The sequence below is a fragment of the Jaculus jaculus genome, chromosome 11 (assembly GCF_020740685.1).
Source record: "Jaculus jaculus isolate mJacJac1 chromosome 11, mJacJac1.mat.Y.cur, whole genome shotgun sequence".
Taxonomy (NCBI): Eukaryota; Metazoa; Chordata; class Mammalia; order Rodentia; family Dipodidae; genus Jaculus; species Jaculus jaculus.
Genome location: NC_059112.1, coordinates 28,782,302 through 28,800,468, shown reverse-complemented (window position 1 = coordinate 28,800,468; position 18,167 = coordinate 28,782,302). Strand labels below are relative to the sequence as shown.

Below are 18,167 nucleotides of genomic sequence, written 5' to 3'. Positions count from 1 at the left end.
CACACGTGCTGCTCAGGTGCAAGGTAAAGGTCCTATTTTTCAGTTTCTCTCATACTAAACTGGCACATGCACTAGTGATCAATATGATATCAAAAGCTGAGTTTGGAGGCAGTAGAAACCTTGTACAGAGAGCCTTGCACTCTTTACTGTCCCACGTTCTCCAGAAACGACATCTAGAAGTAAAGAAGCCATTTTAGAACATGGGCATCCTTGAGACAAGAGCCCCGAGGACAGATTCTTGTGCCCAGAGGAAGTCAAAGTGTGGTTACCCTACTCCTGTCAGCATCAATACCTGGAGTACACATCAGGACACTGGTTAAAACGAACTCTAAGTTTTTAAGCATCCCTATGGAGTCTCTGTGTTTAACACTAATGCATTTCTAATTGATAAAGATATAATAAAATAATCTGAGGATAAAATTTCCCCAAGGAATAATAGTACTCAGAGTCTCCAGTCACAAAATCAGAGGGAAGGTCTTATTTCATTTTTTTTTAATATACAGGCTTTTAGTCAAAGAAAATAATTAAGAAAAAATCCATTGAATATTATTTTTCTGGTGATAATAACTTGTTCATTTTGTTACATGAAATGACAGAATTCAAGAAGAATATATAAACAAGGACACAATGAAATGCTTTGCATTGCAGAATAATTAGAATGGGAGTTATATATTTCTATGTAGTTAGCTTACTGGATGAAAAACAGTATACTATGTGATGTGTATGGATATAAGGTTATCAGCCTATTCTAATCAGTCACATTTTGGTGAATTTCAGCATACCAGCCCAGGGTTTCACATACTCAGTAAATTGTAAGCACTAATTCCCAATTGTCAATACAGATGCCTCTGCAAGGTAATACAATTGTTGAGTAAACTCCCAATGTGTGTGCCTGGAAACTCAGAAATCTCTAGAAATGAGGAAGCAAGACAAGGTCACAAAATAGAGTATTTTCAAACATTTTCCTGATGGCTCACCTTGATAGGCTCAGTTGATAGTGTACTTGGATTGAATGGCTTCCTAACAGTTCTCCATTAACGAGGCTCTTGAACAAAAATGGATAACAGATCACCCCAGATTATATTCTCCAAGGTGCCTGACCAGAAAGTATTGTATGCTACCACAGGCAGAGGCTCTAATACACTGACCAGAAGACAAGCAGATGGCAAGAATGACAACCTCTTAAAGAAACTGATGAGCCTCATCATGGTTTCTGCCTGAATAGATGGTCCCTCATCTCTACAAGCAAGTTACAAAATGTCAACATCAAAAGCTGTAATTTCTGGTAAAGAAAGGGACAGCCTCTCCCAGCAAGAATGGTGATTTTTTTTAGTCTGAAAAATGTAGCCCATTTATCAGCTGTGTACCAGGGCCACATGGTTTTGAGTAATTAGAAGATTCACATAGTTCACCAGCACAAACTGACTGTAAAATATGCACAAGGAAAATAAACGTCAATGCTCTGGAAAGCAATTAAACAGGAAACGACTGAATATTCTATTAAAAATATTTTTTAGTGACTTTAAGGCCATCACTCTCTCTGACCTCAATATTTGATTCCACAAATACAAGCACAGAATTTAAGAATCCTGAACTCACAAAACAAAATCTATAACCCTAGATGCACTTACATGGCCAGAACTGACAACCACTGAACCACAAAGGAAAACTACTTATAGAACTCAGACAGCATGAGTCTGGAATATTTAAATATCACAATATACACATTTTTCTGCCTTCTGTAGAATGAAAAATTGCATGCAAGTTATATGCACAAAGAAAAACATAATGAAGACAACTGGTTGAAAAGCAGTAGCCAGAATACAATGGCACACGGGAAGTTGAGCCGGTACTCCCTCTGGGTGCCAAATCCTGTGCAGAGCTTGAAAGCAGCTCCCTGCCCTCCTCACTTGCTTTATTAATCACCTGTGCGGTGCTCTGCGGTTGACAAATAGCCATGAACTCTTGGTTGTATTCACTACCTAATTCTGTGAAGCTGTCACAGCACACACTGCTGTTCTTTAAAGAGAAAATTTAGTCCTGGGAAAGCAGTATTTATAGAGTAACACAAGTAGGCCCAGAATTTTGCTAAGACGTGCACATGCACAAAAGTATAAAGACGACAAGGCTCCTTGCCCTGGGAAGTATATAGTTAAAGGAGGAAATGAAAGCTGTAGCATGTGAAGAAATGAAAGGAAAATGCCTGATTGTGGGGTAAGCAATGAATCTGCCCTCCATCTAGAGGGAGAATAAGAAGATATGTTTATAAAAAGGTTTTCCAAAAAGGGTAAACTAATCATAAAGGACAAAACCCAGAAGAGCTGAGTGTCCAGGTACATCTCGTTTCCACTTGCCGTTCACCAGACAAGGATGAGGCAGTGTCTGCAGCATCGCTCTGTAAGGACTACACTCATGTTGTGAAGAATGCTGTGAGCATGCCTGGCCACAGAGGTCTCCTTGACTGTGGTGACTATTACTACTAATGTGTAATGCTTGCATTGGAGGCAACCTGAATGAAGCGCCTATTATAAAATGATTTACAAGAAAGTCCATATTCCAAAACAACAAGCTGACAGAAAAGTTTCTAGAGTACAATGAAATGTGAATGCTAAACATTCAAGAAAATTAAAATTAAATTATCCAATAACTAGAATCTGATCATCAGCTCTATTCTCTGTTTGAAAAATAAGTACAAGGCAAGAATGAGATGAATGTTCAACCTTGTAAATACTGTAAACTGGGTTATAAAAGAGAAGCACAGAAATTCAATGGGTTGAAGTATTTTATTATAGAAAGGAAAGAGCTAAAAAGAGATTATAGAAAGCAGTATTTCACATTTAATTTTCTGTGGCAGTACATAGAAATTCAAAAAGCATGAGATCACCCTGAGCAAAGAAGGCCCTGCCAGGCTTAGCAGATCCAGACACTGCACTGTGGAACAACCAACTGACACTGAGAGTGGGACCCAAAGGAGAATCCTGGTTGAGACTTGAACTTGCTATATGGTTGTTTGAATATTATTTGGTATATTTAGACCCCAAGTGCATCATTTGTGAAAAGAATCATATTACTACTGCATACACTGTTGTTATAAAAATTAAATGAAGTGAGATAAGTTAAAGGCTTGACATGTCCAGAAACCCTTTCATTTCAAAGTTCTAAACACAAAATTTATCTTTTTTAAAAAAAGTTTTGTTTCATTTGTAATCACTGAAAGTGTTCATATCAATGACCCCATGAGAAATATTCAGATAGCACTTTTAGTACCAAGATACAGAAATGAGTTCGTTATAGACATTATTAGCAATGTGATATTGCTAAAAGTATAGTTGAAAACTAAATACTACCAGAGAAAAATGAAATGTTGATTCCTAAAGACAGTAATTAAGGAAGAGTTTGTTAACCCCGAATCTGCTGAAATCTGAAGCTTATTTTGGGAAATCCTGCATGTTAGGTTTTTCCTGCCAGGATTTTAAGAACTCAGTGCTTATACATTTGTTGAAAACAGATGTGGCATTGTATGACATTGGCACCAGACTTCCAGGAAACACCAGATGCAGAGCTTGGCCAGATACAGAGCCCAGAGAATGTGAGGTCACCACCTACATCCTACATCCTGCAGCTTCATTCTGGGCCACAAAACCCAGAGCCCTTTGAGGCCCATTTAAATTCTATCAGCTTCAGTTCTAGGCCAGAACACCAGGGGACATTATGTTGTGGGGGACAAGAGAAAAGAACCTCTAGTTATACCCTGATTTGAGAATGCTTAATCAAGTGAGTTTATGTAGTTAAAACCTCAATGCCACAATTATCATCAAATAGATAGCCAAGCCCACCAAGCAAGACATCTGGTTGTAATGAATCAACTAATATTAACATGGTATTTTTAAAACCTTATCAGAAAAAAATGGAACACTTTGTCTCATGTCATTTGTAGAAATTCTAAGCAACTAGAAATGCCATATTCATAACTATACATGTATGCTATAGTTTGTTCATATGTGATTATCTCATAAGGTACAGTGATTCATGCCTACAATCCCACGACTCAGGAGCCTGAAGTGGGAAGTATGACACAAATTTCAGGTCAGCTTGAGTTCTAGCCAACTATGTAGTGAGTCCTATCTCAAAACAATATATACACACAAAAATTAATTAGCTCAGTTAATAATGTAAACCAATTGGGACCTACATCTGAGCCAAGATGGTTTGAAGAATAAAAATAACTGATTCAGAATATCAAAAATCTATAAGCTGTAATTTGATTAAAAACTAGCTTAGCAATCTACACAAAGCCTCATCATGAATACAAAAAAAAATTTAACAAAAACATAAGGGTAACAAAATAGTTCATAATAAGTTATACAAAAACTGGTGTGGAGGTTAATCTCTATGATATAAAGGTCTTAATGAAACTGATAAGAATGACAATAAAATCCTGAAAGATAATTTTTACAGAAACATACTCTTGGGGCTAGGGAAACAGCTCATTTGGTAAGTGCTTGCTAAGCAAGCCTAAGGATTTGGGTTTGGATCACTAGAACCCACACCAAAGTAAACAAGATAATGGTGCCTACAAGTTCAGTGCTGGCGAGGCAGAAGCAGGAGGATCTCCAGGACCTGCTGTCATTGAGATCTTGGTTCAAGGTGAGATACTATCACAGAAAAATACAGGGGAAAGCGACTGAGGAAAGACTTCTTTGTTGACTCCAGCCATCTACACATGGACATACACACAAGCATAACTACACATGCGTGCGTGCGCGCGCGCGCGCACACACACACACACACACACATTCACACATGAGTATGCAAACACTTACGCATGCATATCCCATATACATACAATAGAGGCAGATTCTTGAAGGAAAAATATAAAAGACATAACATGAAGCAAATAGCTATAAATGACCACAAATGCCACAAGTTAATTTTACATTCTGTCAGAGTATCAATTTGTTGCCTGGACCACCTAAGAATACAACAATAAATTAAATGGAATAAATACTGTTACAAAGTTAAAATGTAAATGACATCATACAGATAATAGCATTTTAATTGTACACAAGTCTTTAGGAAAGTACAAGAAATACACCGAAAAAAAAAAATCAAAAAGGAAGAGACATTTGCACACAAAAGGCTACAGAAATCTCATGGGTTTCAGACCTAAGGCTCTTGAGAGGCTGATCTTACTGCTTCTCATAAGGTCTTGTGCTCTACAACAGGCAGATAGGAAAATGTGGCTGCTTACTGTTCACATGTCTGCATCTAGGAAGATAATGACTGTGGCATAACCTACACACATTCAATTATACAAGCCTCTAAACACAGTTGAAGTGATAATATGGAAAATGTGTTGCAATTATAACACATTACAGGCATATAAAATGCAAACAGGGACAAGGAAGAAAATCTGTGGAAAATTAAACCAGGGAGGGGTTCTGAGATGGTACTAAATATGTAAGGGTTGACATTTAATTTATGTGATATGAGGGCAATGCACTGTTGTGCAACAGGGAAATTAGGTAAAGGATTTTAGTGTCAGTTTCTACAATGCCAGTTGCTTAAAAAATGCTTTTACATAGCTCTTTATAGGTTATATTTCCCAATTCTCCTGAAGGACTATCTGGAAAAGAGAAAGTACTAAAGAAACATACCAGGTAATACCTAACAAAATTCCCCAACAACATTTCTCCTGTGCAACTCTAGAGATACTCCAGGTCTAGTTCCTATAATAAACTAATAAATGGAAGCAAACAAAAGTGATAAAAGAAAGTAAATGTTTGGGACTGGACTGATGGCTTAGCAGTTATGATGCATGCCTGCAAAGACAACGGACCCAGGTTCGATCCCCTAGGACCCACGTAAGCCAGATGCAGAAGGTGGTGCATGTGTCTAGAATTCATTTGCAGTAGCTGGAGGCCTTAGTGTGCCATTCTCTCTCCACCCTTCTTTCTCTCCCAAATAAATAAAATAAAAGTAAAATATTTTAAAAGAAGAAAATATTTGAACTGAGCAATTAGGAAAACCAAAAGTCCATGTGGAATCCAGACTGATATGTACTGCCCACGACCCTGAGGCAGGCAGGGAGCAAAACCCTTCCTGACCCTCTGGCTGCTTCCCTTACACATGAGATACACATTGATGCCAGTATGACTGTGACAGTGATTTCAATTTGAAAATGCATACTCTTGTTTCAATAGAAGAAAGGTTCACAAAATGGGAAGTATCTTGCTAACTGCAGAAGAATGCTTTTCGTTTCTGAAGAAGAGACACTCTTGAGCAGAGCAGGGTTTGATGGCATAGAGTTCTGCAATCATGTACCACTGAACCAGGTGAGGTCCTTTAATGAAGGCGGATCCAATAATCCACTCCCCATACCTGTAAGTCAACTGGTTTGCAATAGGCCCAGTAATCTGAATTTCAACAACTTATGTAACCCATAGGAGACCATCACAAGACCATCTAAAAGGGTCTGCATTATAGGCCAGTCAAGTAGAGCAAGGATGAAGGCCCCGGGCTGAAGATGTGTAGGGATGAACAAGCCCCGCTCTCTAATGCTACCTTGCTCCTCTGCTCGCTGTTTAGTCCCACTGCAGTAATCACCAAACTAGGAAGCTATGTGTCAGTGAAGCAAAGAAAATGGAAAATCATTACTGCATTAATGTCACACAGGTCAATTTCTTTTTCTTTTTTTTTTAATATTTTTTGTTCATTATTTATTTATTTATTTGAGAGCTACAGACACAGAGAGAAAGACAGATAGAGGGAGAGGGAGAGAATGGGCGCGCCAGGGCTTCCAGCCCCTGCAAACGAACTCCAGACGCGTGCGCCCCCTTGTGCATCTGGCTAACGTGGGACCTGGGGAACTGAGCCTCGAACCGGGGTCCTTAGGCTTCACAGGCAAGCGCTTAACCGCTAAGCCATCTCTCCAGCCCAATTCTTTTTCTTTAGTTTTACTTTATTCTATGAAATTATATGGCCAATAAAGTTGCTGTTTTATAATAAACATGTATGCCTTAATGCTTTTACAACACAATGTAGCCTTGCTTGTATATAAGGAATTGAATTGTTTCTAATTTCCAGTTGCTTCCTTTAAAAAAAAAAAAAAATGTCTGTAATACCCTGCCTAATCTAATACAGCACTGAGCCAGGTATCAATCATGGTGATGTCTATAATCCCAGCACACTGAAGGTGAAGATAGGAGCAGAATTTTAAGATCATTCTTAGCTACCCAGGAAGTTTGAGGCCAGCCTGTGGTACACAAGACCCTGCATCAATCAATAAATGAATAAATAATTAAACAAACAAAGCACTGAGCTCCTAATGGGTCTTGCCTGGTTCTTCCTCCCATAAAATAAATTTGTGCCCTGCTAGTCAGTAAGCACAAAGCACAGAGCTCTGAGAATGTCCAACCTGCTCTGGAGTACAGTATTCACTGACTACATACCTCACAATGCCAAGGCAATGAACCTGTTCCCAAGGATATTCTTGAGCTATTTCTAAAAAGTCAGAATTCATAAAATTGTTGGACCTAAATATTAGCAAGACAGATTTAAACCAGGCAGGGTGGCACACACCTCTAATCCCAGCATTTCACTCAGGAGGCAGAGGTAGGAGGATAGCTATGAGTTCGAGGCCACCCTGAGACTACAGAGTGAATTCCAGGTCAGCCTGGGCTAAAGTAAGACCCTACCTCAAAAAAAAGATAAATAAATAAACTTAAAAAATAAAATCTAGGGCTGGAGAGATGGCTTATTGGTTAAGCCCTTGCCTGTGAAGCCTAAGGACCCCGGTTCGAGGCTTGACTCCTCAGGACCCACGTTAGCCAGTTGCACAATGGAGCGCACGCGTCTGGAGTTCGTTTGCAGTGGCTGGAAGCCCTGGATGCCCATTCTCTCTTCCTCTCTCTATCTGCCTCTTTCCATCCCTTTCTGTCTCTCTCAAATAAATAAGCAAAAAATAACAAAAAATAAATAAATAAAATTTATACAAAACTGATACTCTGTCTTTAAGTTGCCATTTGTGCCCTGAAATTTGGAGGCCTCCAAGGTTCAGGGACCATTGTGAAAGAGGTGGTAGAAAGAATGTAAGAGCCACTGGACATGGTGGCACATGCCTTTAGTCCCAGCACTTGGGAGGCAGAAGTAGGAAGATCACCAAGAGTTCGAGGCCAGCCTGAGAACACAGGGTGAGTTCCAAGTCTGCCTGGGCTAAAGCAAGATCCAACTCAATACATAAAATCAAATGATAATGAGAAAAAACATACCAAAAGCTTTGGGACACAATGAAGGTAGTCCTAAGAGGGAAATGTATAGCTTTAAGTACCTATAGTAAGAAATTAGAAAGATCTCAAGTAAACAACATAATGCTTGACCTTAAAGCACTGGAAAAAGAACAAGGCAAACTAAAAATCAGTAGACAGGAAGAAATAATAAAGATTAGGATAGAAATTAATGGTATAGAAACCAAAAAACAATCCAAAGAATCAATGAAACAGAGTAGATTCTTTGAGAGGATAAACAATATTGATAAAACCTTAGCAAATCTGACCAAAAGAAAGAGAGAAGAGACACAAATTAATAAAATTAGAGATGAAATAGATAGCATAACAACAGATAGCAGAGAAATTCAAAGTATCATAGGAACATGCAATAAAAACACATGCTCCTCTAAGTATGAAGATCTGAGAGAAATAGATGATTTCTTTGATTTATATGTTCTACCTAAATTAAATCAAGATGAGATTAATCACCTAAATAGACCTATAACAAGTATGGAGATCCAAGCAGTTATCAAAAATCTCTCAACTAAAATAAGTCCAGGCCCAGATGGTTTCACTGGTGGATTTTTAAAATTATTTTTATCTATTTATTTGAGAGTGACAGACAGAGAGAGAAAGAGGCAGAGAGACAGAGAGAGAGAGAATGGGCACGCCAGGGCCTCCAGCCACTGCAGACGAACTCCAGATGCGTGCACTCCCTTGTGCATCTGGCTAACGTGGGTTCTGGGGAATTGAACCTCGAATGGGGTCCTTAGGCTTCACAGGCCAGTGCTTACCCATTAAGCCATCTCTCTAGCCCATCACTGGTGGATTTTACCAGACGTTTAGGGAAGAAGTAACAGCACTGCTTCTTAAAAATTTCCATAAAATAGAAAAAGAAGGAATCCTACCAAACTCCTTCTACAAAGCCAGCATCACCCTGATATCAAAACCAGGCAAAGATAGAACGAAAAAGAATATTACAGACCACAATCTCCCTCATGAACATAGATGCAAAAATTCTCAACAAAATATTGGCAAACAGAATACAAGAATATATCAGAAAGATCATTCACCCCGACTGTACAGACAGATTCAGGTTCACTGAGATGAACTTTCAGACCAGGCAGAGTCATGGAGGAAGGGATTTATTGAAGCTTACAGATCCAGGGGAAGTTCCATACTGGCAGAAGAAGCTGGCCTGCCTTCACAGGGCCAAGCTGAGAGAGAGAGAGAAATACAAGCCAAAAGCCAAAAGCCACAGCACACTTCAGGAACTCCAGCTAGGCCCACTCTGCATATCTTTAGATTGAAGTCTGAAACTCACCACCACACCTTAATATCATCCAGTGACATTGCCTCCAGCAGGTGGCTACAGATGCAAACTACAAACAAACAACTGAATATATTGGGGCCACCTATTCTATTCAAACCACCATACCAACCAAATAGGCTTTATCCCAGAGATACAGTGATGGTTCCACATATGCAAATCTATAAATGTAGTACATTATATAAATGGACTGAAGGACAACAATTACATGATCATCTCATTAGATGTAGAGAAAGCATTCAACAAAATCCAATATCCTTTCATGATAAAAGTCCTAAGAGACTGGGAATAGAAGGAAGATTTCTCAATATAATGAAGGCTATATATGACAAGCCTACAGCCAACATATTACTAAATGGGGAAAAACTGGAAGTTTTTCCACTAAAATCAGGAACAAGACAAGGGTCTCCACTGTCCCCACTTTTATTTAATATAGTACTGAAGTCTTAGCCATAGCAATAAGGCAAGAGATGCACATAAAAGGGATACAAATTAGAAAGGAAGAGATCAAGTTATCATTATTTGCAGAAGACATGATTCTATACATAAAGGACCCTAAAGACTCTATCAGCAACCTGTTAGAGCTGATAAACACCTATTGCCATGAAGCAGGATACAAAATAAACACACACGAATCAGTAGCCTTCCCATATGCTAACAAAAAACACACAGAATGAAATCAAGAGAATCACTTCCACTCACAATTTCATCAAAAATAAAGTACATAAATACATGAAAGTACTTGGGAATAAACCTAACAAAGGAAGTGAAAGATCTCTATAATGAAAACATTAAACCACTCAAGTGAGATATTGCAGAAGACACTAGGAAATGGAAAAGCATCCCTTGTTCTTGAATCAGAAGAATCAATATTGTGAAAATGGCAATCTTACCAAAAGCAATGTACACATTTAATGCAATCCCCATCAAAATTCCAATGGCATTCTTCACAGAAATAGAAAGAAAAATCCAAAAATTCATTTGGAATCACAAAAAAATCTCAAATATCTAAAACAATACTGAGCAACAAAGCTAAGGCTGGTGGTATCACCATACCTTATTTTAAAATATGCTACAGAGCCATAGTAACAAAACCAGCATGGTACTGGCACAAAACAGACATACAGATCAATGGAACAGAACAGAGGACCCTGATGTGAGTCCAGGTAGCTATATCCACCTGATGTTTGATAAAAATGCCAGAAATACTCATTGGAGAAAAGACAGCCTCTTCAGCAAATGGTGCTGGGGAAACTGGATATGTATCTATAGAGGGATGAAAATAGATTCTTCTCTCTCTCAAAGCACAAGAAGTAAATCCAAATTGATTAAAGACCTTAACATCAGACCTGAAACTCGGAAACTGCAAGAGAAAAAAGTAGCAGAAAGCCTTCAACATATTGGTCTTGGCAAAGACGTTCTGAATATAACTCCAATTGCTCAGGCAATAAAACCACAGACTAACCACTGGGACCTCATGAAATTACAAAGATTTTGTACGCCAAAGGACACTGTGAATAAAGCAAAGAGGCAACCTACAGAATGGGAAAAAAATCTTTGCCAGCTATATATCAGATAAAGGATGAATATCAAGGATATACAAAAAACTCAAAAAATTAAATAATAAGAAATGAAACAACCCAATTAAAAAAGAGGCTATGGAAATAAATAGAGAGTTCTCAAAAGAAGAAATATGGATGGCATAAAAGCATCTTTAAAAAGTTCTACATCCCTAGTCATCAGGGAAATGCAGATTAAGACTACACTGAGATTCCATCTCACTCCTGTCAGATTGGCTACCATCATGAAAATAAATGAACATAAATGCTGGTGAGGATGTGGAAAAAGAGGAACCCTTCTGCACTCTTGGTGGGAATGCAATCTGGTCCAGCCTTTGTTGAAATCAGTTTGGAGGTTCCTAAGAGAGCTAAAACTAGATCTACCATATGACCAAGCTATAGCACTCCTAGGCATATATCCTAAGGACTCATGTCATTTCCTTAGAGATACTTGCTCAACCATGTTTATTGCCACTCTATTCACAATAGCTGGGAAATGGAATCAGCCTAGATGTCTCTCAACTGATGAGTGGATAATAAAGGTATGTCACATTTATTCTACTCAGCAGTAAAGAAAAATGAAGCTATGAAATTTGCAGTAAAATGGATGGATCTGGAAAGGATTATACTAAGTGAGGTAACCCAGGCCCAGAAAGCCAAACGTCGCATGTTCTCTCTCATATGTGGATCCTAGCTACAGATGACTGGACTTCTGTGTGAGTAGGAAGAAAATTCAGTAGCAAAGGCCAGTAAGCTAGAGAAGAGATATAAAGGGAAAAGAAAGGAAGGGAAGGGAGCACTTTAATAGGATGGTATTGTATATACATAAGTAGAAGAATAGATTAATGGGGGTGAAAAGGCCCAAGTGAGGTCAGGGGAAGAGAATGAAAGGTGGAGGGAAGGCTAATCAAAACCTAAGAGGATATAAATAAACCATATGGAAACCTACTTTTTTTTGGACAACGGAACACCCAGGAGCCATAGATTGTTGCTAGAAAATTTTCAGTGCCAGGGATAGGATACTGTCCAGTGAGTTGTTGGCCAGGGAGATCCCTGATGCCGCCAAAACATTATAGGCCATTGCTGAGGCCCTTGGTTTCCCACTAGGAATAGATGGTAGGTAAGACCCTATTGCTGAAGACTCCATATACTTGGGCTTCACAGCCACTGAGAAATACTGTTGGAACTGAGCTGATAACCTCCTCCCTGTAGACCAGCTGACAAAAAGCAGGAAGAAGCCATTCTGCATGCAGTTCAATGGGAGAGAGAGAAATCACCAGTGAAGATATTCAACAGTGGACACTGCAAGACTTATATTTGGTCAGCCAGGCCAGATGAGCCAATGGGTACAATAGTGGCATGTCTGTCATGGTGGAAATGAACTCACATCTAATTGGAATGGAGGCCCGCTTTATGGGAGGGAATACATCACTGATACTGAAAACAAAACAGGGGTAGTCATGAGCCCTAGGGATGTAACATCTGTTGCTGTCTGGCTAAATGTACATACTACACTTCTAAAAATGTTCAGTAAACACTACTCTTAATCTTCATACCTTTATATTAATGATATTCTCACTTTTGGTAGAGAATATTCTCTTTTCAGATGGCAGTGACCTTTGGATGACTCAGAAGGCATCAAGGTACTGGAAAGAAGTGATAGGAGTGCTCAGCACTGAAATATCTATCACACCTTCCAAGGCTCAGGGTCTATTGTGGAAGAGGTGGCAGAAAGAATGTAAGAGCCAAAGGAAGGATAGGACTCCTTGCAACTTGCTCCCCCCAGACACAAAATGGCCTGGATACCCATGACCTCACAGTGCCTGACACTACCTACACAAGACCATCATAATAGGAGGAAAAGATCAGGACATCAAAATAAAAGAAAAACTGATTGAGAGGGGGAGGGGATATGATGGAGAATGGAGTTTCAAAAGGGAAAGTGTGGATAGGGAGGGCATTATCATGGATGTTGATGGATATTATTTACAATCATGGAAGATGTTAAGAAAAAAAATTGAAAAAAAAAAATAATAAAATTATATATGTATATATATGCATATGCATATATATGCATATATACACACACATACGTATACATATATATCTCAACTTCTAGCAAATAACATAAACTCAGATAATCTGGTTAATGAGATCAATGAAACTAATAACATCAAGTCCATTGAATCAGTGCAAATATAAAATGAACTTCCACAGATGCATACAAACTATGTACTTTAAGCTACATTCTAGTAAGGAAAGTTTTGATCATCTTTCTTCATAGCCTGGAATGCTCATCTTCACTCCATACACATTCTGAAGTGTGTACCATATTTTGGAGAAATACACTAAGTGCTCACATTATTAGTATGTAGACAGTACTCACTGATGACTTCCTAACCTAACTGGCTAATAAATCTTATTGAAAAAAATTAAAGAATAAGGTCACATTGAATTCAGAGGAAGCCTTGGCTAAAATTCTAGTGTGTGTGTGTGTGTGTGTGTGTGTGTGTGTGTGTGTGTAAGTACTACTTGTATTGAGTTGATGTCAGTGTCTTGTTAGGAAAAATAGCATTTACACAATACCTCACTGTAGTCGACGACAGTATATCATAAAATGTCTTTATCTTAGATTACATATTGAAAGAAAACTGTTGAATCTACAAATGATTATTAAATTCCTAATATATTCCAGAAGGAAAGATGAAACAATAAGGATTCAAAAACAGCACAGGAGAATTTTCTCTTATATATAGTAAACCCCAGAAACAATAGAGAAAACAGTATCTATAGAATCAAATAAAGCTAATAGGACTTAAAACTTTAATTCACCACTATTCTGATCAAGATATTTAAATTAAGGCTGGAGAGATGGCTTAGCGGTTAAGCGCTTGCCTGTGAAGCCTAAGGACCTCAGTTCGAGGTTCGATTCCCCAGGACACATGTTAGCAGATGCACAAGGGGACACATGCATCTGGAGTTTGTTTGCAGTGGCTGGAGGCCCTGGCATGCCCATTCTCTCCCTCTCCCTCTTCCGCTCTCTCCCTCCCTCTCTCTCTCTCTCCCTCCCTCCTTCCCTCTTTCTCTTTGTCACTCTCAAATAAATTTAAAAAAGAAAAAAAAAATTTAAATTCTTCATTTTGTCTTGTCATAGCAACAAATTTCAATGGTCCAGTAATTCAAGACCATTTCATTTAAGTCTATGTGATCCACGTGTACAAAGACATGGGTGTGTTTATGTGTTTGTTCATATATATGTTTATTTGTGTACACACATATAAGCACACACGAATATTCTCTCTAGTAAGTTTCCCCACAAATACCATATCTGCTCAAAGAAAGCAGAATACAATGTGGTCCCTGTTCTTTCTCTATAGTTCTCATTCATGACACAAAAGTAGCCGTGCAGATTCAGAGGGAGGTTTACTTCCTGAACAGCTACGTGTGGTAATTGACTCTTAATTGTTCTCTAATGTCACCGTATGTTGCTTGAAAGGAGGAAAGCACTTCAAGAAGTACTGCCAACCATCCTTTGTCCTCAGACCCTTAAAAAGATGACATCAGTCTCAACCATGATATAGGTACTTTTGATTTCTGCTGTGGTTAGTGGTGCACTCAATGCAATACGAAAGCAAGACTATACATAAAAGCAGGACTAATTCTGAAAACCAAACCCAGTGGTTCTAATCAAATAGCAATGGACAAACAATGAAACCCAGCTTACCTGCTCATTTTTGCAAAGCCACACGCTGTTTCCCCGCAACACAGTATAAATTTTGGCTTTATACCCTCTCAACTCAAGATAGCCACATTTCTCAGGTGTAGAAACTGCTTGAGCCTGTGACACCAGGGCCTGTGACTTCAGGGCATTTAGCAGTATGCTAATCCAATCATTTCTCTCTTCTGCAAACAGAGGAGAAAACATACATGCCCATGCATTAGATATATACAAAGGTACACCCAGAATGATCAACAAGGGACCTGCTTGCCAAGTTCACAATCTAGGCTGTTGAAAGCAGAACAGTTGCCCCGGAATCAGTATTATTGGTTACTTTGGGGAAATGATTAGAAAAGAAACATTTCAGGCCTCAAGCCAGACCTCAAGAATCTGAATGTGCAAATTTTAAAAGAACTCCAAGTGGCCTAAGTTCTTGTCACTCTTGTTTTTAAATTTTATTTATTTGAGAGAGAAAAAGGCAAAAAGAGAGAGAGAATGGGCACGGCAGGGCCTTCAGTCACTAAAATCACACTTCTGATGCATGTACCTCCTTGTGCATCTGGCTTAGGTGGGTCCTGTGTCCTTTGGCTTCTCAGGCAAACGCTTTCACCGCTAAGCCATCTCTCCAGACCCTTGTCACTCTTTTAGATGATTCAAGAGGCAGTTTGGAATATGAAATGCCCCCTCAGGCTCATGATTTTAAGTCTGTCTCCAGCTGGTGGTACTATTCGGAGAGGTTAAGGAAACCCTGGCAACAGGGTCCAAGCTAGAGGAAGTAGGTGACTTCCTGTGGAGGTTACAGCCAGTGTTCAATCGTCTCATGTCTCTGATTTCTCTCCAAGATGACACGAAAAAGCTCCAATAGCACGTCAGTCTTAATAAATACATGGCGTCAAGTTACTAGGTACTGAATGAACCCTTTGAAGCCATGAACCAAAATAAATCTTTCCTACCTTAAAAATTGTTTTTTGTGGGGAGGTAATATGATGGAGAATGGAATTTCAAAGGGGAAAGTGTGTGTGAGGGGGTAGGTATTACCATGGGATATTTTTTTATAATCATGGAAAATGTTAATAAAAATTGTGAAAAGATAAAAAATAAAATTAAATTTAAAAAAGAATTAATAAAGATGGACTCAAGAAAGGTAAAATAAATTATATTTTGTCAGGTTATTTGCTCACAGCTACACAAAAGTAAATAGTATAGTGCTTTAATTAAAAAAAGCAGTATCACCAACAACTAATACATTAAGAAGGCAATTTGTCACTCATATGCTCACAAAAATTGAGCTAAGTCTGCCTTGATATTCAACCTCCCATTCATTCTAGCTTCAGCAGGAAACTAAATCACAGGACTCTCACTTCATTCACAAAAGCTCAGTGGCCTTCAACTGCACAATGTGGTGGGGCACAGAAATGTGACCTAGTCTCCAAAGAGCAATCAAAAGTATCAGGCTAGTTAAGCTGGAAGACATAATGAAATATAGAATAGTATAAATGTTACACAAATGGTATCGAATAGTCAGTTCTATGAAGGTCAGAGAGTGGATTAGAATAAAAATGACAACAAAATATATGTTAAATCTCACATAACTGTACTTGGCAGCAAGAAAATAGTGAGGGATGTGTGCTGAAGCCTGGCAACAAGGAAAAGACAAAGCAGAACCACCTGAGCTGGAGAGACAAGAGCAGCATGCATTTGGAACAAGGGCAACCTAAGGACAGAGGCAGGACAGAAAGGATGTCTCGTTCTATCCAGTAACCCACAGCTTATAATTATGAAGTGTGAAATTCCAGACATGAACAACTCCTGTTTTAAGTTTCACATCACTCTTAGTACTGTGTTAAGACCTGACACCACCCCAGTCTGTCAGCCTCAGGACTCGAGGCATTGCTTAGCCTAGGTCAATCTAGGCTGCTGTGCAAACAATGTGCTTCCAAGCATCACTCCAGTGTCCAGTAGACACCCCAGTTTATCAAGTCAACTGTCAAGGCATTGCAGTGCGTCTGTTCACAAAGCCCTGATGCCACTTAGTAATGACCCTGAAACACAATCACAGTGGCACTGACAATCTGAAAAACTGGGCCACTGTAAGGTGCTTTGGCATCAGCATACCAAAAGACAGGTCAGTGAAGACAAAGAAAGATATTACATTGGCAAAATTTAATTATGTCTTAGTTATTCTATCATGTTATTGCTATTAATCTCTTACTGCATCTAATTGAAGAATTAAATCTCTTACAGGTATGTGTGCATAGGAAAGAACACAATGTACGTTGAATTTGGTACTGTATGCAATTTCAAGACTTTCCAGTGCGTCTCAGGGTATATCTGGTGTGGACAAAGAGACATGGGATCACTGTTTGTCCACTCTTTTAAATAAGGAATATGTATAGAGAACATCAATCAAAGCACTGAGCTAAGTGAGCACCATTCCTTCTGGAAATATTCTATGACTTTGCTCTAAATACAGCAATTAAAATTAGGAAAAGAAGAAAAGGAAGTGGAAGAAACAAAGAGTGAATAATTTTCCTGGGATATAAATTTAAAAAATAGAGATTTCTTTCATTTCCAATTAGCTGTTGAGTTTTTCAGGGATGCCAGCTTTTATAAAAGAAAAAAAAAGCAATCAAAAAATGAACAGAAAGACAACATTCTCCAAGTACAAAATTTAGGAGTAGATACACCCAATGCCACATTCTCACAAAGTCTGGCCGGGTTTCGCTTCTTCTTGCTTTGGAGCCCAGGTTTTGTAGCCCTGGCTGGCCTACAGCTCACTATGGAGACCAGGCTGTCCTTAATATTGTGGCCATCCTTCTGCCTCTACCATCTGAGTGCTTGGATTGCACGCATGATCCATCATGCCCAATGTGGATGTATACTTGTGATATGATATGATCTAAAAATGTCTACAATCAATATTAGAGAAGGGTTGGTCAAGGTGATAACCACCCATTCATAGAAGTATTCCTATTGCCTCTGTTACAAGACTTGTTCTCAATACTAGCAATGTAGCAGTGCTATAATGTACAGGGAAAGCATTGTTCCAGCATGCCCAAGGTCATAGGTTCAAGCCTCAGTACTGACAAGATAATAAATAATGCTTCTGCACACACTTCTTTTAAAACTGCAAGTTACTACTATATAAGAATAATTTCTGGGGCTGGAGAGATGGTTTAGCAGTTAAGGTATTTGCCTACAAAGCCAAAGAATCCTGGTTTGACTCTCCAGGACCCATGTAAGCCAGATGCACAAGGGGACACATGCATCTGGAGTTCGTCTGCAGTGGCTGG

General features: G+C 38.8%; 1 protein-coding gene across 3 annotated transcripts in view; it reads right to left on the bottom strand.

The window, feature by feature from the left end:
• The window catches only part of Arap2 (ArfGAP with RhoGAP domain, ankyrin repeat and PH domain 2), a 186,519-nt gene that overhangs the window by 105,256 nt on the left and 63,096 nt on the right, over positions 1-18,167 (bottom strand). For all 3 annotated transcript variants that reach the window (XM_004656108.2, XM_045130025.1, XM_045130023.1), the window contains exon 9: positions 14,881-15,059. In XM_004656108.2, the coding sequence (XP_004656165.2) occupies positions 14,881-15,059 (179 nt within the window). The remainder of the gene's footprint in view (positions 1-14,880; positions 15,060-18,167) is intronic.